Source organism: Gekko japonicus, unplaced genomic scaffold, assembly GCF_001447785.1.
Source record: "Gekko japonicus isolate JY-2015 unplaced genomic scaffold, Gekko_japonicus_V1.1 scaffold158, whole genome shotgun sequence".
NCBI lineage: Eukaryota > Metazoa > Chordata > Lepidosauria > Squamata > Gekkonidae > Gekko > Gekko japonicus.
The window spans coordinates 1,491,029-1,513,360 of NW_015170279.1; the positions used below are offsets into that span (position 1 = coordinate 1,491,029).

Sequence of the window (22,332 nt, forward strand, 5' to 3'; positions counted from 1 at the left end):
CAGATCTGCGCGTGTGTCCCCCCCCCCATAGCTAGCAATCCAAAACAGTCCAGTGGCGCCTGAGCGGTGGGTATTGCCTTCTGACACACTTCCGGTGATGTCAGGGGGCGTAGCATATGCAGATAAGTTATGCTAATGAGCTCCTGCACTGCTTTTTCTACGAAATGACCCCTGAACGTACTTATAAGGCCTTTGAGTGAGAGGAACGGAGGCACTTAAACATTCTTGGTATACCTATGTCTCATCAATTGGTTTATGTCATTTTGAATTTTTATTGTATTGTGTATTTTTGTTGGTAAATGTGATTTTTCTCTTTGTTAGCCACCTAGAGAACCTCATTTGAGACAGAAATTTGGCTGGTAACTAAAGCGGACACCGCTTTGATGTTAGGGCATCCCCCCGCCCCCCCGTTGAATTATAAGCTTCATTAACATCATCCCCAAATCACCTCACAGACACCTTCATTTGCCTTCCACAATCCCCTGCTGTTTTTCACCTCAGGATTCCCCAAAACATTAGGGATGGTGAGGAGGCTGGAGGCTAAGAAGTGAGTTCTTCACATTGTGTTCTCAGGAAGGGCAAAACCCAGTATGTCTTGCTAATGAATGGAATGAGTCTATTTGTGATTCATCATATTTGCCAGCAGGACAGCAAACCTGTTTTTAAAAAAGCAGGTTGGCTGCCAAAATATCAACGTTTCTTGAACTCACATATTCCACTGGCAGCGTTTCCTCCACATAAATAAGATCTTCCATCTATTGGGGGGGGGGGTTTGACACTATGTTGAAACAATGTCAGAATATACAAGGACATTAAACTTTTAAAGGCAGGTTATGAATCACCTTCATGCTGTGAAGTTAAGAATATTTGCATCCGTGTTTAAAATGGTACGGTTAACTAAGAATTTTGAGATTTCCTAAAGTTGCCCCCTCCCTTTTTTTACTGGCTTGGGTCCTGCCACAAGCAAAACTCCAGTCAGTGAAATTTGGCTTGGCATGCCTGTAAGCGATAGAAAAGTGTCACTGGTGAAATTTCCATGTGCCAGATCACTATTAGCAGCAAAGAAGCATGACAAGTGATTAGTTTTTTATTTATGTGTTTACACTCTACTTTCCTCCCCAAAGGGATCCAAGCAGTTTACAACATTTTCTTTCCTCCATTTTATTCTCACAACAAACTTGTGAGGTAGGTTAAGAGTGAGTGATTGGGTCAATAATTTTCAGAAATAGTTGCCAGCTCTGTAAATGCAGGCAAATGAGTTCTTTCTCAGGGAAGTGAGTGTGGTTGGAGAGAAGTATAGTTTTGCCTGTATTTTGCCCTAGTGGTCAGCAATATGCTCCCTCTAAGCTGTGGAGTCTTGTGAGCAAAAATTCTATTTTGTGAGCTACTGGCATTAAAGTTGTGGGCGAGCGATTTGGCTACTGCATAAATGAGTTTGCTCTGGAGCCATCGTTCCTGAGCTAAGACAAAAATGTGTGAGCCGGAGGCTAAAAAACTGTGAGCTAGCTCACACTAACTCAGGTTAGATGGAACACTGGTGGTCAGATGCTTTTGCACGTTTTTCGAGTAACAAAGCCCTCTTTACCAGGAGGCAAAACGTCAGCGGGTGTGTCCCATAGAGTGATTCTGCTTTCAAATTCCAGCGAGCTCTCTGAAAACATTCTCTCTTTCCAGCTGCTAAGTTTATCTCATCATCTTGGATAACAGACAATGCAGCTTCACAAAAGCTTCCTCTTTTCTTTTTCTTTTTCTTTTTTTTTGCAAAAGCAGTGTTTTTGCACGCTTCAAACGGAATCAGTTTTCACATTTAAAGTCAACCTTAAATAGTTCTCCAAAGTGTTTCAGACCTGAACGGAAACTTAAAGACAGCGTCTTGAAACAGAAATCTTGTGCATAAGGCAGTAGAGCCTGGATGCCAACTCGTGCCATTAAAAACTTGAATCCTACCTACCTACCCACGGCATGTGGTAGGCTTGTTTGGAATAAGGAATATGAGAGATTCGGCAGGCGTATAAATCCTCTGGAGACTTTTCAACATTTAATGCGATCTTCCTGAAACACATCTTCGCCATTATGTGTTAACTGGGCAGCGTGCATATTTGGGTTCAGTAGATACAAACAGAGCTTCAGGTTTTTTTTTAAGGGAACATATTTACACATGCCAATGCATAGGAAATTACATTCATTACCCCGTTCAAACAAAATAGTGGCTGCGTATATCAGGAGGACAGTAGATAGTACACTTTCTAGGCTTGCCTGTTCTGGGTTGGGAAATACCTGGAGATTTGGTGGGTGGAGCCTGGGGAGGGTGGGGTTGGGGGAGGGGAGGGACCTTGGCAGGGATATTGTTCCCTCTAAGGTGAGTTAGTGTGAGCTCAGTTTTTCTAGCCTCCGGCTCACAGATTTTTGTCTTAGCTCAGGAAGGAGGGCTCCAGAGCAAACTAATTTATGCAGTAGCCAGATTGCTCACTCACAACTTTCATGCCAGTAGCTCACACAGTAGAATTTTTGCTCACGAGACTCCACCGCTCAGAGGGAGCCTCGGAGATGATGCCATAGAGTCCACCCTCCAAAGCAGCCATTCCCCCCCCCCGGGAAGCTGATCTCGGTCATCTGGAGATCAGTTGTAATAGCGGGAGATCTCCAGGTGCCAGCTGGAGGTTGGCAGCCCTCACACATCCCCATCACACTGCCAAAGTCAAAACCTGGGAAGAGCCATCTTTCTCTGCCACACCACAAAGCGTTGTTCTAAACAGGAACCTCTCTGACAGTTGCCCGCCCTTCTCCTTTTCCTGTAACACACCCAGTTCTAAACTATATATATATAAAAAAAAGATTACGCTGAGCATGATTTGTGTCAGGGGAACTGGCTCCCCCCCTCCCACTCCCTTTCAACAACAAAGGGCCTTTTAGGCCTGGAACTAGCAATGTGGTAGGAAGCCAGTTGATGGAAGTGGCACTTTGCTGACCTAGATGTCTCCAACTCCTTAGCTCATTGCAATAGAAGAGAGATTTCTCCGACTAGGTTGATTTCCAGCACCGGCGTAAAGTTCGTGGGGGCTACGGGGCGCCAGCCTTCCCAAAAAATTTCCCAGAAGGCTCTTTAAAAGTTTATGGCCACCGCCGCTGTTCTCGACGGCAGCTGTGACGCCCGGGGGGGGGGGGGAGAAACGTTCTCCCTCCTCCCTGAGCCCGGGGGGGGGGCCTTGGACTCATAGGGGCAAATTCCACCTCTCGCGTGTGATGTCCGAGCGGTGTTGCCGCTTGAATATCACACGCGATAGGTCATTCTGGCTCCCCTAGTTGTCCTGAGGGGCTCTTTAAAAGGTTATGGCCGCCGCCGCTGAAACGTTCTCCTGCCTCCCTGAGCCCCGGGGTGGTGGCCTTGGACTCGTAGGGGCAAATTCCACCTCTCGCGCGAAAGGTCATTCTGGCTCCCCTAGTTGTCCTGAGGGGCTCTTTAAAACGTTATGGCCACCACCGCTTTCGGCAACAGCTGCAACCACCGCTTGTGGGAGACTGCTGAGCTGCCCTCCCCGCCTTTTTCAGGAGCGCCAAACCTAAAAAACGGCCTGCAGAGCCGGCCCCTCCTGCCCTTCCCTCCTTTTTCAGACTTCGCGCTAGAACGCCAATTTTGGCCCCATTATATCCTATGGGCCATTGAAAATGGCGAAAACATAGGGTATATTCTGGGGGCTGGAGGAGAGGGAGTTTGAGGGAGAGGCTCCAAACTCACAGGGTAGCTGCTGGAGCCTCTCACCAAGATACCAACCAAGTTTGAAGAACATTGGACCAGGGGGTCCAATTCTACGCCCCCCCCAAAATGGTGCCCCTATCCCCTCCATTGTTCTGTATGGTGGGAAAAAAGTAACTTTTCTTTCCCCCATAGAGTACAATGGAGGGGATGGGGGCAACCTGTTTGGGGGCCCGTAGAATTGGACCCCCTGGTTCAATGTTCCTGAAACATGGCGGGTATCTTGGGGAGAGGCTCCAGCAGCTGCCCTACGATGCAAGGCCGGAGGGCAGCAACTCCACCTCTCTGGTGAGACTTCCGCCGTGCCACCAGGGAAGCCAGAGGCGGCGGCGGGCCGAAGGAGGGAGAAAAGAATGGGGGGATGAACGGGATTCTCCCCCTCTTTTGCCTCTTGAGTCCCCGAAGAAGAGGGGAGGGGGCCGAGGGGGAGCAGAGGATCGGGGGAGGCCGGGCCCCTAGGGCCCCACGCAGGCTATGGGCCTGGTGGTGATAGTATTTGCCCCAAAGAGCTTACAGTTCAAACAGGTGGTATTAACTGAGTGCAGATGTTCTTTGACCTTTCTTCCAACTTTTATTATCCTGGGGTTATATAGATGTTGATTTACCAACCTCCAGTTGTGGCCTGGATTCATCTCCCGGAATTACAACTGCTTCCTGATGACAGATCTCAGTTCCTCTGAAGCAAACGGCTACTTTATAGGATGGACTCTATGGCTGCCTTCCCTGCCTAAATCCCATCCTCCCCAAGTTCCACCCCCAAAATGTCCAGGAATTTCCCAACCTGGAATTGGCAACCCTATATAGAAGGATTTGAGCCCAGGGATAAGCAAGTGTTGTTGCATATGTGGAATAGTGGCGTACCAGACCACTTTGCTCAGCACAGGAAGACTCCTGCTCCACCCCAGAAGAAGGGGTCTAGGCAAGTTTGGACCTGGTGCAGTAACGGAGCATCTTCTGGCCCTGCCCCTGGTAAATGGTAGCACCTCTGGTTGGAGCAGGTGTGCAGCATTATTGTTCGGTGCACTCAGGCATATACGAGAGACTTTGGCACTTCCGTAGCTGAGGCTTTCCACTGCTCTTAAGCAAATGTAAAGCCTCTATTGGCTGCCATGTGAATTCGGTTTCGCTTCTGAAATCTCTCCCACATAACACCGTTCATGCGTGAGACGCAAAACCCAAGAGAGGGTCAAATGTGTATTTTAGCATTGCATAGGCAAATATCCTTTGGTTTTCAGTTTGTGCTATCTCCCCCCCCCCCCCAAGTTGTGGGAATCCAACTTCGTGCATTTCTCTGCTCATTTCGTTTTTTCTGGAAAATTTTGTGTTTACAGTTCCATGCACCAAGAGGGGTGCCGTGGAGGATGTGTAAAGAATGGCATTGATGCAGAGGTCTGTCTGTGTGTGTGTGTTATGGACAAACGAAGGCTGAATTGCGCAAATTGGGCCTTTTCTAATTTGGAGGAAAGGGGAAGAAGTGGACAAGGATGTAACCCGAACACCAGACTTTACCAGGATCTGTGTCCATTTACCTGAAGCAGGAAGTCACGCCCAGCACAGTGCAACATTTACAGCAGCTCAGTGTTATAATGGACTGGCGGGGTCCCCCTTTACCCCAAACATGCTGTCATGTCAGACATTAACTAAAAGAAACAAGCCAGAGGTGAAAACTAGTATCGTGATGCTCCCATGGGAAGTTTTCAGAATCTCCCTTCCAAATAACAGTCTCCAAATTTGTCCTTTGTGGGCAGGAAGGTGAAGCTTTAGGAACATGGAAGTAAGGACTGGCGTTTTTTGGCGCTTCTGAATGAGCTGAAGAGGCAATTTAGGTCAGAGGAGAAGGAGGCCCTTGTGCTTCAGGCGCTGAAGAAAACATACAGGAGAGAATGAGGTTCCGTTCTTGGCTAAGCCTAAAACTTCCTGAGGGAACCTTGGGCAAGTCACATGCGCTCTGTGCCTCAGGGAAGAGTCCCAGCTGGATAAATTTGGGGGGGCGGGGGGAGGAATTGATGAGACTTCCTTTGTCTACTTAAGATAGTCTCACAATTCCCAGTGACCTCAAGTAACATTGAACTGTTTGCAGTCACGAAATGGGGGAGAGGATCTCTTCTTCAGCTGGCAAGTGAAGAAATCAAGACTCCCGGTAGCCGCCATAAACATGAGCTTGGTTGTGGGTGTATATATATCCTAGATTGGGGTAGGCAAGCCCAGCATGCATAGCTGATGGTAGTGCACGAGACCACTTGGTTTGCAACCTGGGGCCAAATCTCTGCCCACGGTGTCGAGGCACTGACAGTGCTGCTGGAGCCGGCGGTGCGGGAGAAGGCAGCAGACCTCAGCTTATGCCCATCATTGCCTCCCGGACCCGCATAGCTGTCAGCTGAGTTCAAGGTGAATCCCTGAGACGCTGGCAGTGCTACTGGGGGATGGCTTGTGCCAAGCATCTCTGGCCACATACAGCTCTCATCCTTCCATTTTGTTTGCCAGCCTGCCAAACATCTTCACAGGTAGGCACGGGTCCCAAAAGTTGCTTACCCCAAATTAAAGAGTAGTTCTCTCTCCGCTTCCATTCCCTAGTTGTAAAGTGAGAATAATCATTCCTCTGTCAGAGCCTAACTAGAACCTCTGAGTAAACATGCAAAAGGGCCTGATTCAAATCAGGACTGTCGTAGAGGAGAAGGTGAAATGCCTGCCTTCTCCCCTGTGCTGTGTTTAGTGGCTGAAACAGCCTGGGGCCACCGGGGGGAGGGGGACAACACAAGGGAGTATTATTTTCTCTTTGGGGGGTCGGCACATGCAAGCATTCATGCATGTACTGGCTCCCAATGAAGCAAGTAATGCCTTCCCCGGGCTGTTTCAGCTGCCAAAAACAGCACAGGGGAGAAGCCCGGGATTTCTTCTCCCATGCAGCAGTCTCAGTCCAAGTCAGAGTGTGCTGTGGGTTAACTTACATTGTTGCCAGGAACTGGCGGCTACAGTCTAGCTGCAAGTCCCTGGCAAACTCGAGCAGTTTGTAACATCTAGTCAGGCTCTCACAGGGCTATTTTAGGGGAGATTAAGGTATGTTGGCCCTAATCCTGATAAATTTCATTATATGGCCCATTCTTGACATAATGGTGCATTTTCACGCATTTGCCCTTGTATGTACAAAATGGGGTTGGGCAGATCTGTTTCTCACCGAACACCATGTGAGGGAGGGGAGCTATATCCTGTTGCCTATTTCTCCTTATCTTGCTGCTCTCTGATGTTTGAAGCATTTTTCCGCCTCAGAGCATGATTTACTTTCGGTATCTAAATCAGACTGAGATAAAAAAATACTTCAGCCTATAGCACTGGATTCTATGGATCCATTCTGTGGGCAGTGAGGCTTGATGCAAGATCCAATTTGATCCAATCTTTGGAGGGCAGTAAGATAGGGGCAGGATTGAGCTCCACTCGCACACCCGTGGACACTATTTATGTGGGGTGAGTGTGTGAGGGGGAGAGAGACCTCTTGACTCACACTTTAGAATCACATAGTAAAATACATGAATAAAGACATGTGGGTCCCTCTGTCGAATTTAGTTAGGGTCGTCAGCCTCCCAGTGGTGACTGGAGATCTGAGGTTACATCTGATCTCCAGGTGACAGAGATCAGTTCGCCTGGAGGAAATGGCTGCTTTGGAAGGTGGGCTTTATGGCCAGCCACAATGTGTGTGTAATTAAAAAAATTCTGTATGTTGTCTTCCCTATCCCCCATGAGTATTGTCCTGTCCAGTGCAAGCTGTACTAGCCAGCACTTTTAGGGGTGAGTCAACGGCACGACTACTGAGGAAAGCTTAAATCATCTTTATTCAACTTCACACGCATTAGAAGATCATTTACTCACAATAGCTGGGTGGGAAGTTACATCTTGTGATCTAGGTTAGTTCAATAGCTGCGGTGAGAAAAGAGATGGGCTTCCCCTCTCCTCGCAGTAAGGGTTGATGAACAAAGAAAAAGGAAAAGATCAATAAAATCTTATCTTTGCGCCTCTGAGCTCCGGAAATTGCTCTTAATGAGCCAGTCAGAGGAAAGTTTCTGGGAGACCTAACTACAGACTACAATTCCCAGGAGCGACGAGTCTTAAAGATGCAGCACAGTTTTAGTAAACTACAGATAACGCTGACAGGGGCAGCACAGTCATGAGTAACTGTAAATCGCTCTGAGCCCACAGCTGTGTGGGAAAAAGCGATCAATAAATCAAAAGTATTATTATTATTATTATTATTATCGCCCTCCTTAGGTTCCACCCCAAAAATCTCCAGGTATTTCCCAACCCAGAGCTGGCAAACCCTACTTCAGACCACATCCCTCTTTTGCAAGCCACACAATGAGGCTGTTTTAACTCCCCCGGCTTGTGTATTTGTGTCCCTTATTTGGAGTGGAATTGTGTGTTGCACGCAAATGAATGTATCATGGCAACGTTTTTGTTACAGAAAATAGCTTTGAAGAGGGGGGATTTGGACTGGAGCACACATGTTTGTGTGCGCATGCTTAATCTCTCCCCTCGCCCTCTGCTTTTCTGACTCCTCCTCCGAAGACGCTTTCTCCGACACTATACCTGAGAAGGGTGTGTGTGTGAAGCTACCCTTGTTTGAAATTCCAGCAGGGTAGGGGTGGGGATTGCCAGTGGAAAAGTGGCGAGCAGGGGAACGGAACAGATTCCTTCCTAAAGCAGCGTTTTCCCCACAGGAAACTGCTGTCAATTCCACCGTGGCTGTCAATTCTGTTGCATGGGCCCTTCGCTTAACTTGTAATTCTGCCCTTAGGTGGCCATGCACCAAACATTTTCTAGCTTTCTCTGTGGCAGAGGCAATGAACAGAGAGGAGAACTCTTTGTGGCTGTCTGTGGGACTTTCTGTGGGAACTGTGGCCAGACCACAGGGAAAGTGGAAAGCCGTAAACCATCAGTGTCCTTCCTTGAGTTTCTCTGGACCCACGAAAACCTCACAGATATGCAGATAAATGTTTTTGGTCATCATTAAGCCGCTTTTGACTGTTTCTGCCAATTTCAGCTTAAAGTAGCTGCTTTCTGTTCTGGTACTCACTCGTGCCAGTTTGTATTTGTATAGGGCTTTCTTTACTTTTCTTTTCCATATGTTTAGTTCAGTTGCTATTTGATTAGCCGTTAGGATCGGGGAATGGACGAGCTCTGGGGCTAAGCGGCCATTTTTCCCGCACGCACAACACCCCCCCCCCAATATGCAGACTATATGTACACACCTATCTAGTATAATCTTGTTGTAATTGTAAAATGAATAAAACTAATTTGGGGGGGAAAAGGAAAGGAAAAAAGAAAAAAAAAGAAATGTTTTTGGTATTCCTTGTTAGAGAGATGAAGCAAATAATGGAACCTCAGATGAATTTCTGCCTAAAAATTGACTCCTTTCCATAGCTGTAAATAAATCAGCATTGGGGAATTTCACATTACCCGTCTTCTCCCGGTTTCAAGCCGGGAGTCTTCCGTTTGCAGATGAACCGGTAGAGGGCTGCCGTTTCACACACGGCTTGCCCCTAATGGAAAGGAGTCGATTCAGAAGCAGTTCGGCGTTTCACACACGCACCGCTTTGTTTCCCCACGGTTTTTTTTTTTTAAAAGTCCGTCTTATAGCGATATATCGATATACCAGTATTCCAATGTATTCCAATGGGATCGGTATAGCGTTATATCGAAATATATCGATATAAGCCGAACGTTCAAAAAAAAAAAAGCCCGCGCGGCTGAAAAAAGGCGGGAAAGAAGCGTATCGGAACCGGGAGAGGGAACGGGAGCCTCCTCGGAAGCGGTTGACAGGTAAAACGCTTCCCTCCCGGTTCCTAATCAGAAGAGAGGCTTCCCTGTGTGAAATGCCACTTCATCCCGGTAGGGAACCGATTCTCAACCGGGTTCTGTCTGAAATGACAGACCAGCACCCGGTTGAGAATCGGTTCCCTACCGGGAGAAAGCACCTGTCTGAAATTCCCCATTGTTTCATTAAATGCAGGAATCTAGAAAATCCCCCTGTCTTTACCTAGCTGCGTTTTGAAGGTGGTTGGATTAATGTAATCTTTTTTCTGCCACAGAAGAGGGGTGTTGTTTGAAACTTGGGTTTATTTTTATTGTGTGTCCTGTGTCGTTTTTAAAACAAAAACCTCTGTGGAATGGTAGAGAGACACTTGATTATATGACTCATGGATGCTGGCAACTGAACATGTCCAGGAATGTGGTGCAGGTATTTACCATTGGAAATGTTGACACTGATAGATTCCTAAACTGAGGTGGGCTGTGTGGTATGTGTACACACACCATTCCCTAGGTTCTGCAGTGAAATGCCTCAAGATGCTCTTCATAAACAGAAGGAAAGTGATGCTTACCTCAGGAAGGGCACTTAGCAGGAGGACCAAGGTGTTCCCTCTAAGCTGAATTAGTGTGAGCTAGTTCACAGTTTTTTAGCCTCCCGCTCACACATTTTTGTCTTAGTTCACGGATGATGTCTCCAGAGGAAACTAATTTATGGAGCAGCCCAATCGCTCGCTCACAACTTTAATGCCAGTAGCTCACAAAGTAGAATTGTTGCTCACAAGACTCCACAGCTTAGAGGGAACATTGAACAAGGTGTTCCCTCTCTTTCCCTGTGTTTTAGGCCTCCTGCGGGATTATCTCTCTCTGGCCAGTGTACAGCATAAAGGCACTTTGAGCAGACCTTGATCACACAGAATGTTGTGGCAAAATTCCAAACTCTGATGTTTTTGACCGTCTATAAGTGCAATGAAGTCAGTCTGCAATGGAGTAGAGAATGGCCATGAGGGCACTGCCTCTGACCCCCCAGATATGCACGATCACCTGCTTGTGAGCATGGAGTCTGGCACTGCCATCGTGCAACTGGTGGCTAGTGGGCAGGGAAAGGAGCCTCACATGTACACTTCCTGTGCATGTAGATGCCTTGCTCACAAGCCCCCAGTCATGTGAGGGCAGGCCTGGCACACTTGTGTCTACTCCTTCTCTATGTGTGTGAATTTCAACATACTGAATATCATGTATAGAGTGCTTGAGACAGTAGATGGGGGGCAAGTGATATTTTTATATCCCCCCCCCCACGTAAGACACTTAGGACACCATAGAGCAGGGCTCCCCAACCCTTTTTAATCTGTAGATGCTTTTGGGATTCCGACACAAAATGGTCTGCCACGGGAGGCGGAGCCAGCCACAAAATGGCTGTCACAGCTTACCTTCAGTCACATAGTGAAGATCCTCGTGTTGTGGCAGCTGCCGCCGCCAAAGCAACACCTTTTAAAACCTGCACCAGCAATCAAATCTCCGGTAGCTACTAAGCAGCCTTGCAAGGCAAAGCCCTGCTTGGCCCTACCCGCTTTCTGAAAACATTTGGCAGGCACAAGTAAAGGTGTTGGTGGGTGCCACGTGGGGGACCCCTGCCACAGAAGGTGATATCGAGTAGTCCTCCTTTTGATGCAACGTCCCCCATAAAAGGAGACAATGTTTGACCCTCTGTTGGCTACTTGACTCAAACTTGATTCTCACATCTGTTAACTCCTTTATGATCTGTATGCCAACTTGCTGCTATGCTGACATGTCCTACTATATGTGTTATTCCAATCGTAGCTATATTTATTGCTCAGTTACTTATGCATCTTGACTCTAATCAACTCTTCCAGGCAACTAACTCCCCCACCTGCATGTAATATTTGAGGAAATCTGTTTCAGTGTCTTTGAAGAAGTGTGCACACGCTGAGTCTCTGTTCTCCCATGTACACAAGGTTGAGCTTGGTTTGTCCTGGGGGTGCCGCTGGACTCTAGCCCTGACCCATCCCAATTTCTGCTAGGTGGAAAGGAAAACAAAAATCCCGAAATATCTTTCCAAGAGACAGTGTGACTTTACTGTATCATTGCCCCCTTCTGGTTGGCCTGCTGCTTCTACAGGCATTTGTCTTTTCATAACCCGTTTAATCTTAGAAAATAACTTTATAGAGGAGTCTCTTGTAATAAAAGGTACTCTTTGTCAGCACTTAGCAAATCTCCAGTGTTCCTCCTACAGAGGAGGAAGAGCAAAATAGCTGTCAAGAAATTGGCTTGAGTGCTGGGGAATAGCTTGCAACTGTTCCAGTTAAGTATGTTAAGCACCGTCAGTCACTTCCGACTCATGGCGACCCTATGAATTAATGACCTCCAAAACATCGTATCATTAATAGCCTTGCTCAGGTCTTGCACACTGAAGACCGTGGCTTCCTTGATGGAGTCAGTCCGTCTCATGTTGGGTCTTCCTCTTCTGCTGCTGCCTTCAGCTGTTCCTAGCATTATTGTTAATTTGTTGGGATGTTTTATCCCAGTTTCTCTCTGAATTTTTAAGTTCCAGAACACCTGCATTTGATTCCAGGGAGACAAATCTTTAACATGTCTATCTCCTTCCATATTTTTTTTTTTGAATTTTCGGACATTTGGTTTGATCCCAAGCACCACCCATCGTGCAAGAGTTCTCCACTGCCCCTTCCCAACTGCAACCCACTATGTACTCCCAAAATTCTGCTTCTGGGGGTCCCATGACACCCAGCAGAATGAGAACATAAGAGAAGCCAATGTTGGATCAGGCCAATGGCCCATCTAGTCCAACACTCTGTCACACAGTGGCCAAAAATGTATTGGATTTATACCCCGCCCTTCACTCGGACTCTCAGAGTGGCTTACAAACTCCATTCCCTTCCCCACAACAGACACCTTGTGAGGTAGGTGGGGCTGAGAGAGCTCTGAGAGAACTGCTCTTTCAAGGATAGCTCTTGTCAGAACTGTGGCTTGCCCAAGGTCATCCAGCAGCTGCAAGTGGAGGAGTGGGGAATCAAACCTGGGTCTCCCAGATTAGAGTCCGCGCACTTAACCACTACACCAAATAGGAGATGGGGGGGGGGGAGTCTGCCATGAGAATGAGGAATCAGCAGAAATTCCCCACCCCTTCTTTTCCAAAGGAGGTATCACTCCCCTGGCAGAACAGCACCTCAGGATCCAAGTCATCGTTCAGATCTTTCCACGTGCCCAGTTGCTCCAGGTTTCCATTCATGTCCAGTGTTCCCTCTAAGCTGAGTTAGTGTGAGCTAGCTCACAATTTTTTAGCCTCCGGCTCACACATTTTCATCCTAGCTCAGGAAGGATGGCTCCAAAGCAAACTAATTTGTGCAGTAGCCAAATCACTCGCTCACAACTTTAATGCCAGTAGCTCACAAAGTAGAATTTTTGCTCACACGACTCCACAGCTTAGAGGAAACATTGTTCATGTCTTTACCCCTCTTTATTGGCTATTAATTTCTTCCAGCATATGTGCAGTGGCTAACAGTGTTGATAGGATTATACGGCCAACTTGCATTGCTTCCTCTATTAACTTAAGACGTCCTCGAGGTAAGGTGGGAGGCAGGAGGAACAGAACATAAGCCACAGTGGACCTGTGGTACAAGAACGTTCACATCTACGTGGAACCTCCTTGTAGTGCCCCAATGAGAGAGCCAGTGTGGTGTAATGGTTAGACTGCCTGACTAGGATCTGGGAGACCCAGGTTGGAATCCCCACTCTGTCATGGAAGCTCCCCACGTTCTCATCCCAGCCTACCTCGCAGAGTTGTTGTGGGGATAAAATGGAGAAGAGAACAGTGTAAGCCACTCTGAGTCCCTGTTGGAAAGAAAGGTGGCGTATAAATAGTGAAGTAAATGCTTCCAGTTCTTGTCCTGGAGCCCACTCTGGATTGGCATATGCCGTCTGTCATTGTGACAGGGCAGTTGGGGTGAGATCACTTGGTGGCCTTGGGCCAGCCTCACTCGGTCAGCTGAGCCTAGCCTCTGTCACGAGGTTGTTCTGAGGTTAAAACAGAGGAAGGGAAAACCAGACAGGCCACTCGGGTTGCCAGTGTCCAAGTGGGGCCTGGAGATCTCCCAGAATTACAACCAATCTCCAGACAACAGCAATCCATCCCCCCCGGATAAAATGGCTGCTTTGGAGGGTAGACTCCACCCCTCCAAACCCCGCCCTCCCCAGGCTCCACCCCCAAAATCTCCAGGTGTTTCCCAGCCCGTAGCTGACAACCCTGCTGGCCACCATAAGCTCCTTGGATGAAAGGCAGAATCAAGCCTGTGGTTGATAAGAGAGCTGAAAGATGCAGTCCTGCTCTTGTCAGGGAGGTAATGGTTGTCTCTCTGGGGAGGGGCCGTGGCTCAGTGGTAGAGCATCTGCTTGGCATGCAGAAGGTCCCTGGTTCAATCCCTGCCATTGGTAGTTTTAAAAAAAGGGTCTGGTGGCAGGTGATGTGAAAGACCTCTACCAGAGACCCCGGAGAACTGTTGCCAGTCTGAGCGAACAGTACGGACCTCGATGGATCAATGGTCAGATTCAGTATCAGGCAGCTTCATTTGATCAGGCCAGCATCTAATATTCTCTTTCCAGCCCTTCAGGAAGACCCCAAGCAGGCAGGTAAAAGCCAAGCTGTGACCCCTATCTAAGGATTCCCACGTCTAAGTAGCAAAGTTGCGAAGGCTTGGGCTGCAAGGGCCAGCACAACAATTGCACAACGTACCAGGAAACCAAGTGAGAATGTGGGTAAGCCCGAGGCATGGGTCATCCGGAGTACAAATACCAAAAATATTTGTCCATCTGCCTCCTTGTTGTGCCATCTGTTTTTCTAGTGCTGTGCCTCAGAGCACAGCTTGACCCTGTGTGACCCAGGGCATTCAGCACCACATAAACACTTGTGCTCTGGAAGTGCACTTTGTGTGGTTAGTTCAAACATACAGTCTTCTCTTCCAGGTTAAGTTCAGGGGAAACCAGTGCTGGGTCTTAACGGAAGAAACTGAGTGTGCACAGCACTAATTGGCATGTGACTAGTATGTCAGCCTTCACCCATTCAAGTTTTTTTTTTTAATTGTTCTGTATTTTTTGAAGTGGGAAATAGAGATGTAAAATTTCTGGAAATTTTGAAGCTCGGGAAAAACCCCCGTTTTTCCCCAGTTTTTTTCAGGGAAAACAGAAATTTTTGGAAAAATTGAAAAAAATGCTACATTAGCACTTCTTTTGTCTTTTCTAGATTGAAAGTCATTCTGTTACTTTAGGAACATAAAATATGACTATGGACATTTTTACTTGGCATGAAATTATCACAACTAGCATATTAAAAATATAGTGTATCCAAACAGTTATTACAAACAGAATACCTGCCCACATGCAAAAACAAAACTGAAACCTTTTTTTCTTGTGACAATAGCACCTCCTAAAGGAAGAAATACATCTTGTTCTTGCATTGGAGAGTTCAGTTTGTAACCTAGGACTTGCTTGTCCTCAGTGCACAGAAATTAGATCAATCTGACACCATATATATATATTAGAAATGATTTGGAAAATATTTGAACACCTTGTCTTAAAATATTTTATTCATCATGTTAAAATAAAACGTTCCATAATCAATTTTTTTCTTTTCTTTTTTCAATTTTTCCAATTTTTCAGAAAAAAAAAAAGGCTTCAGGGAAAAAACGGGGGGGGGGTTTTCCTGAATTTTTCCGGTTTCTCTAGGGGGGAATAAATTGATGTTTAAATTAATATATGTGTGGTATTTTAAACGTTAAAGTTTGCTTAAAACATCGGTACAGCATTTTGAATGGCAGCAGAAAGACTGTGCCTTGATCCCTCTCAGCAGTTCTTCACGCACCCCCCTGAAATATGTGTGGCTACATGAGTGTCCAGCTTCATTGTGGTACTGAAGTGGCCCTTGTTATGTTAGTGGACAAGTTGCACCAGGAAGTGCGTGGGAGAGCTCCCCTCTGAAATCCCTCTTTTGTGTATTGCTTTTTCTGGCTTCTTTTTATTTTATTTTAACTGGGTTTTACCGCTATATTTATTTAAGTTGTTGATTATTTAATATGTATTTGAAATTAGTTCTTATTATTGTCTACCTCTTTGAAAGTCCAGCAGCCGGAAACTGGGGTTACAAATATTTTAAATGAAATATGTTGCGCTTCCCAGTTTTTCATGCACGGAGAAGTCCAGATGCAGGCCAGCAGGATTTGTTTTCTTTTGGAGCAGAAGAGTCCATTGGTGTCTTCCTACTATTTGCCACTTTGGTGCAGTGGTTAGGAGTGTGGACTCTAATCCGGGAGAGCTGGGTTTGATTCCCCACTCCTCCACTTGCACCTGGCTGGATGACCTTGGGCAAGCCATAACTTTGGCACAGCTGTCTTTGAAAAAGAGCAGTTTCTGTCAAGAGTTCTCTCAGCCCCACCCACCTCACAGGGTGTCCTGTTGTGGGGAGGGGAAGGGAAAGGAGTTTGTAAGCCGCTCTGAGACTCCCGAGTGAAGGGCAGAGTATAAATCCAATCTCCTCCTCCTCCTCCTTCATAGAGACTTTGAGCATAGAAGAAGAAGAAGAAAAGAGGTTGGATTTATACCCCGCCCTTCACTACCCAAAGGTGTCTCAGAGCGGCTTACAAACTCCTTTCCCTTCCCCTCCCCACAACAGGACACCCTGTGAGGTGGGTGGGGCTGAGAGAACTCTTGACAGAAACTGCTCTTTTTCAAAGACAGCTGTGCCAAAGTTATGGCTTGCCCAAGGTCATCCAGCCAGGTGCAAGGGGAGGAGTGGGGAATCAAACCCGGTTCTCCCAGATTAGAGTCCGCGGACTTAACCACTACACCAAACTGGCAAATGAGACTCCTTGAGCAGACAGCACAGCTGCTATTCATGCACCGGCTCCCCCAAAAGGATGCTCTGGCTTCAATCTGTTCACATCACACTCTGGCTCCGAATGCAGTGTGGAAGCTGGTTCCATGCTGCTTCTTTGCCCCTTCCCACATGGTGGAAGGTGTCGTTTTTTCCCCAAAGGCTGGTGGGTATCCCATTCCAGAAGCCAGCAGGAGAACATCTTTCCTTGAAACATCAGGCAGCCACCCTGGACTATAAGCGAGCTATCCAGCATCTGTGTAACAGTATGGGACTTCTTACATGGGGCCAAAACAAACTGGTCTTGCCTGTGAGGTTAACATGTTGTTGCCAAACTCTGGTGGCTCATTTATGCACACTTTTTGTCTGCCTCCATGGTTATCTGGATGCTGACTTTCTCTTGCACAGATCATCTGTCGTGTGACTGTCCCTGTGGTTAGGCTGATCAGAAGATATCGGGGAGTAGGAATAGGCATGGGCCGATAAAAAGAAAAGGTCTCTCTTTGCTGACAAATGTGTCGGATGGGACTGCAAGATTAGTAGCCAGAAGGGAACAATCTGAGTCCTCAGACCAGGAGTAGCAGCTCAAGCGTCACAAATCAGTATTATAGATAGATGCAAGGCAAGGGAAGGCTGCAATGAACTATCGCCACGGATTGTAAGCAGATGACTGAGTCAAGTCCAGAGCAGATCTGTGGATCATGTTAATTCTACGTAGGTTTGCCAGCTCCTCCCTGGTCACCAGCAGGGGGTGGGCAAGGTAGGGTTGCCAGATCCAGGTTGGGGAACGCCTGGAGATTTGAAGATGGCGCCTGGGGAGGGCAGTGGGGCACGATGCCCATAGAGTCCACCTCCAAAGCATCCATTTTCTCCAGGGGAACTGATCTCTGTATTCTGGTGATGAGCCGTAATTCTGGAGGATCCCCAGGTCCTGCCTGGAGGCTGGCATCCCATACACACCATAAAGGAGAAGAAGAAGAGTTTGGATTTATACCCCGCCCTTCACTACCCAAAGGTGTCTCAGAGCGGCTTACAAACTCCTTTCCCTTCCCCTCCCCACAACAGACACCCTGTGAGGTAGGTGGGGCTGAGAGAGCTCTGACAGAAACTGCTCTTTTTCAAGAACAGCTCTTATCAGAACTATGGCTTGCCCACGGGCATCCAGCCAGGTGCAAGTGGAGGAGTGGGGAATCAAACCCGGTTCTCCCAGATTAGAGTCCGCACACTTAACCACTACACCAAACTGGCTCTCTAAGGAGCTGCATCCAGTCCTGGTTCTTTGGTGTGTATTGTTTGTCTCATCTGTATGTTACATTTTTAGATGCATCACACATTTTTAAATTACATACACCTTAAAAACTTCATGTCTAGAGGCTTATTTACCCGTCACATACTGGCAACGTGAGGCTTGTCTTGGCAAGTCCATGTAACAGGGAGCCGCAGTTAATTGTGGGTACTTAATGACTTCAACCTGTTTTTGCAGATATATATGTATGCCTCCACAGTGCTCACACTTTTACATTTCTAAACTGCGTACTTAAAATACCTTTGGCCTGCACCTAAAAACAAACAGTGTGTGAATTGTCCCACAGTGTGACATTCTATTTAAACCCAACATTTCCCCTGTTAAAGAATTCCACTGTCATCGTAGCAGAGAAAGTGGTGATTGTAATATGGTGGACCAGACCAGAAATTTAGATTCCCACTTTCCCCCCTGTGAGCATTAAAACTGGGTGTTAATTTCAGGCAGGCATATGTGTGGTCTGTGGCTGTCAAGACTTCACAAACAGGGACCAGTCCTAAGCTCAGAGGTAATTCCCATTTCATTCAGTGAAGCTTTACTCCCAGGGAAGTGTCTTTAGGATTGCAGCCTTGATGGCAGGCACAGCCTTCCTTCAGCTACTGTGTTTCTGTGCTGGGGGGGGGGGGACAACCCCTGTTGAGTTTCTGCCTGTCACCTAGCTGTTTAAGTGTATTCTGGCCCAAGTAGGTCACTTCTCTCTTTTCATTTCTGTCTGGTCCGTAGACTTTTGGCTGGGTTTCCATCCAATAACATTTAGCACTTATGTAGCACTTTAGGGTAAACGAGACATTTCACATGTAATCTAATTGCAATCCATACAACCACCCAATAAAGAAGGCTGGTATTATTATTCCAGAGTTGCAGATGTGTGTGGGGGGGGTACCTGAGGATAAGTAAGGAACTTGTCTTAGTCACTGAGGCAAGATTTGAATGAGGACATTGTGGGGACTTGAGGCTTCTTGGTTATACCAGCTCTCCTACTAAACAGTAGCCCCTAGGGGAGCTCAGTCTCCTGTTATGGTGGGAAACTTCCTGGCAATCCCTCAAGTTACTCACTGGTTCCTCAAAAGCTTGCAGAGGAAAAACTGGTGGAAAAATCGGGCAGGAATGTGATGTCACTCCTGGCGAAAACCTGAAGGGAAGTCAATGTGGTATAGTGGTTAGAGTGTTGGACTGGGTCTGACTCCGCACCCTGCCATGGAAGCTCCCTGAGAGACCTTGGGCCAGTCACACACGCTCAGCCTCACCTACCTCACAGGGTTGTCGTGAGGTTAAAATGGAAGAGAGGAGAGTGATATAAATTGCCAGTTTGGTATTAGTGGTTAAGAGTGGCGGACTCTAATCTGGAGAACCAGGTTCGATTTCCTGCTCCTCCACATGAAGCCAGCTGGGTGACCTTGGATCAGTCACAGTTCTCTGAGAGCTCTCTCAGCCCCCACCCTACCTCACAGGTAGGTTGTGGGGAGAGGAAAGGAAGGAGATTGTATAAATCCAGCTCTTCTTCTCCTCCTCCTCCTCCTCCGTCATAGGGGAGAAAGAAAAAGATGCTGGTGTGCCTGTGCTCACGCCCTTCCCCAGATTTCTTCTGTGAGTGCCAGGTGGCAGCCGGGCATCCCTAATAGCAGTACTGATGCTGCAGAAAGAGCCAGGCAAGCAGGGTGACTCTTAGCTCCCAGAGAGGGACAGATGCCCCATGACGTGTTACTAATCTGAATCCCATCATTCAGTAGAAGTACTGCTGTGAGCATTATTCTGCAGGGTCATCCTTTGGGTATCCTGCTGGACTTCCTGTGCTCTGGTAATCTGACAAACAACCCCGGAATCACAGTGTGAAAGAACAAAAGCAAAACTATCCCTGCGAATAATGGCTATTAAGCTTTGCATTACAGTTACATTGCATACAGCCCTTACATTTTAAGTAGATAACAAAGAGAACACAGTCCTTTAATGAAGACTAAGAGAAGTCCCAGCCTTGTAGTATTTGTCAGAGCTGTTCTGCAGCACTATGAGGCTGGGATTTTTCTTAATTTTCATGACAGGATCACGTTAATTGTTGTAAAATTCCGGGGGGTAGCCGTGTTGGTCCAAAACAGCAGAACAGAGTTTGAGTCCAGAGTCACTTTTAAGAGCAACAAAGTTTTGTTCACGGTATAAACTTTTGTGTGCAAGGCACACTTCTTCAGGCAAATGGAATGAAATCTCCTCAGGTGTTACAGGAAACGGGGGGGCAGCCGTTAGGAGAGCCCCCCCCAGCCCAGATGCAGAGCTGAAATCGGATCAGGTGGCCGGTAAGATCAATGGATAGCATCAAATCAGCACGCAAATGCAAGCGTTAACAAAAAGTACTGATGGACTCTAGCTTCATTCTCACATCTTTTGGGTAACGCCTGCATTTGCGTGCTGATTTGCTGCTATCCATTGATCTTACCGGCCACCTGATCCGATTTCAGCTCTGCATCTGGGCTCTGAGTGGCCCCTCCTAACGGCTGCCCCCCACCGGTGTTCCCTCTCAGCTGAGTTAGTGTGAGCTAGCTCACAGTTTTTTAGCCTCCGGCTCACACATTTTTGTCTTAGCTCAGGGAAAAATGGCTCCAGAGCCAACTGATTTATGCAGTAGCCGAATCGCTCACTCACAGCTTTCATGCCAGTAGCTCACAAAGTAGAATTTTTGCTCACAAGACTCCACAGCTTAGAGGGAGCATTGGCTCCCACCCTCTTTTTTCCTGTAAGTAACCCTTGAGGAGATTTTATTCTATTTGTCTGAAGAAGTGTGCTTCGCACAGGAAAGCTTACACTTTGAATAAAACTTTGTTGGTCTTAAAGGTGCCACTGGACTCAGACTTTGTTAATTGTCGTGTCATCTTTGTTATCTACTTAACATGTAAGGACGATGCAACGTAACTGTAATGCAAAGCTCAATAGCCATTATTCAGAGGGATTGTTTAGCTTTTGCTCTGGTAGTCTGAGGCATCTGCAAGCAAAACTCTGGGGCTCATATGCTGAAAGGTCCGCCTTTCACGGCCCAGCTTCGCTCAAGTGTCGTTTTCTATCTTTGCAGGTGCCGGTGGGGAGATTCTCTTTACACCTTTGGGGCTGATCACAACAGTGAAAGCCCTCCCGCTCTAAGGTGCAGGCTGAGGATAAGGGAAGGGGCCTGAACAGCCCTCGGCAAACACATCCCTTCCCCACCGAGAGCCGCCATGGAGCAGATCAGCTCCTTTTTCCACTCCATTGGGACTTTCATCCGCTCCAAGCATCAGGAGGGCGTCTACAACACTGTCTGCCTGGCGGTGCTGATGGCCCTGCCCGTCCTCGTCCTTCTTGCCAGCCTCATCATCTGCTGCCATTGTTGTTGCTGCAGCCGGCGGCAGCAGCAGCGGCGAAAGGACAGCAGCAGTAGTGGTTCTTCCCATGGGAAGAAAAGGAGGAAGAAGAAAGAAGAAGATCTGTGGATCTCAGCCCAGCCCAAACTGCTCCTGCTGGAAAAGAGGCCATCCTTGCTGGTCTAGAGTGGAGGGAGGTCCACCAGAGCTGTACTCCTTCCCTCGGTTCGTAGGACTTTGGGACCACCCACGGCAACCATGAGAAGATGCCAGAACTGTCTCCCTGCCCTTTAAGGGTGACTTACAGGTTGTTTTTTTTCTAAAGGACTTTGGAATGAAGGAACTATGCAAAAACTGTCACTGAAATGCACTGGAGGGTCCCTAGCTGGGCACACGTTTACCGTCTCACTGCTCATGTGCTCCGGTGGCATGACGTGCTACAACCCATGCCAGCATCCAGACTAATCCAACATGACCCTGTCTGTAAGGCTTGTTTTCCTGTTATGACCGGGCATCTGTGCTGTTCTGCTTAAAGACCTAGATGCAAAGGAGAATATATTTTTTTCCAGCCGTCTTGCACTGACACCTTTTGTGTCCGCTGGCAAACACAATCACTGCCGCACAGACGTGTACATGTTAGCATGCACAGCCACCATTTGCATCCGGGTGCTAAATCGGATCTCGCACAGATGAACAAGGGGGGCTTTGTGGAGAGATAGGTCTTTTAACAGCCGCAACCACCACAGATAAATGGAAACTTCCCGGGTTCAGAGATAGGATAACTCTGAGCTCCAGTTGCAAGAAACTGGAGCCATTGCCCCCTTGTGGGCTTCCTGAGCACATGCAGCTGGTCACTGCTAAAGCAAAAACTCCCTCTTATTCTTATGTTTAAATGGCAAGAGCCTCCTTACTAGACCCCCCCCCCCCGGCAACAATCTGATGTTGCCAACCCGGAACAGGATATTTCCAGCAGACTCGGTCATCAGGGACTTTCTGTATCCTGCAGTTGCAGCTCAGAATTCACCAGAGTGAAACTCCAGCTTTGGTCGTTAAAAATGCTGTAGCCCTTGAGGCCGCCAGGCAATTTGTGATGAAATCTCAGCAGAAGGGGGGGGGGGGTTGAGCAGGATGCCTAGTGGTTAGAAGGCAGGAGGCTCTGGAGGTTTTGCCCGGCCCTTCCGCCCCCAGTGGCTACCGTACATAATTTGTCACCCCATATCAATTAAACATTTCTTTGCCGGAACAATTCTTCTTT

The 22,332-nt window shown here is 47.5% G+C and overlaps 1 protein-coding gene across 1 annotated transcript in view; it reads left to right on the forward strand.

Annotated features, from left to right (window-relative positions):
- Nucleotides 1–22,040, forward strand: part of KIAA0040 (KIAA0040 ortholog) — a 33,713-nt gene extending 11,673 nt beyond the window's left edge. The window contains exon 2 of the mRNA XM_015417749.1: nt 20,813–22,040. Within this exon, the coding sequence (XP_015273235.1) occupies nt 20,955–21,263 (309 nt within the window). The 5' untranslated portion in view covers nt 20,813–20,954 and the 3' untranslated portion in view covers nt 21,264–22,040. The remainder of the gene's footprint in view (nt 1–20,812) is intronic.
- Nucleotides 22,041–22,332: the final 292 nt, after the last annotated feature.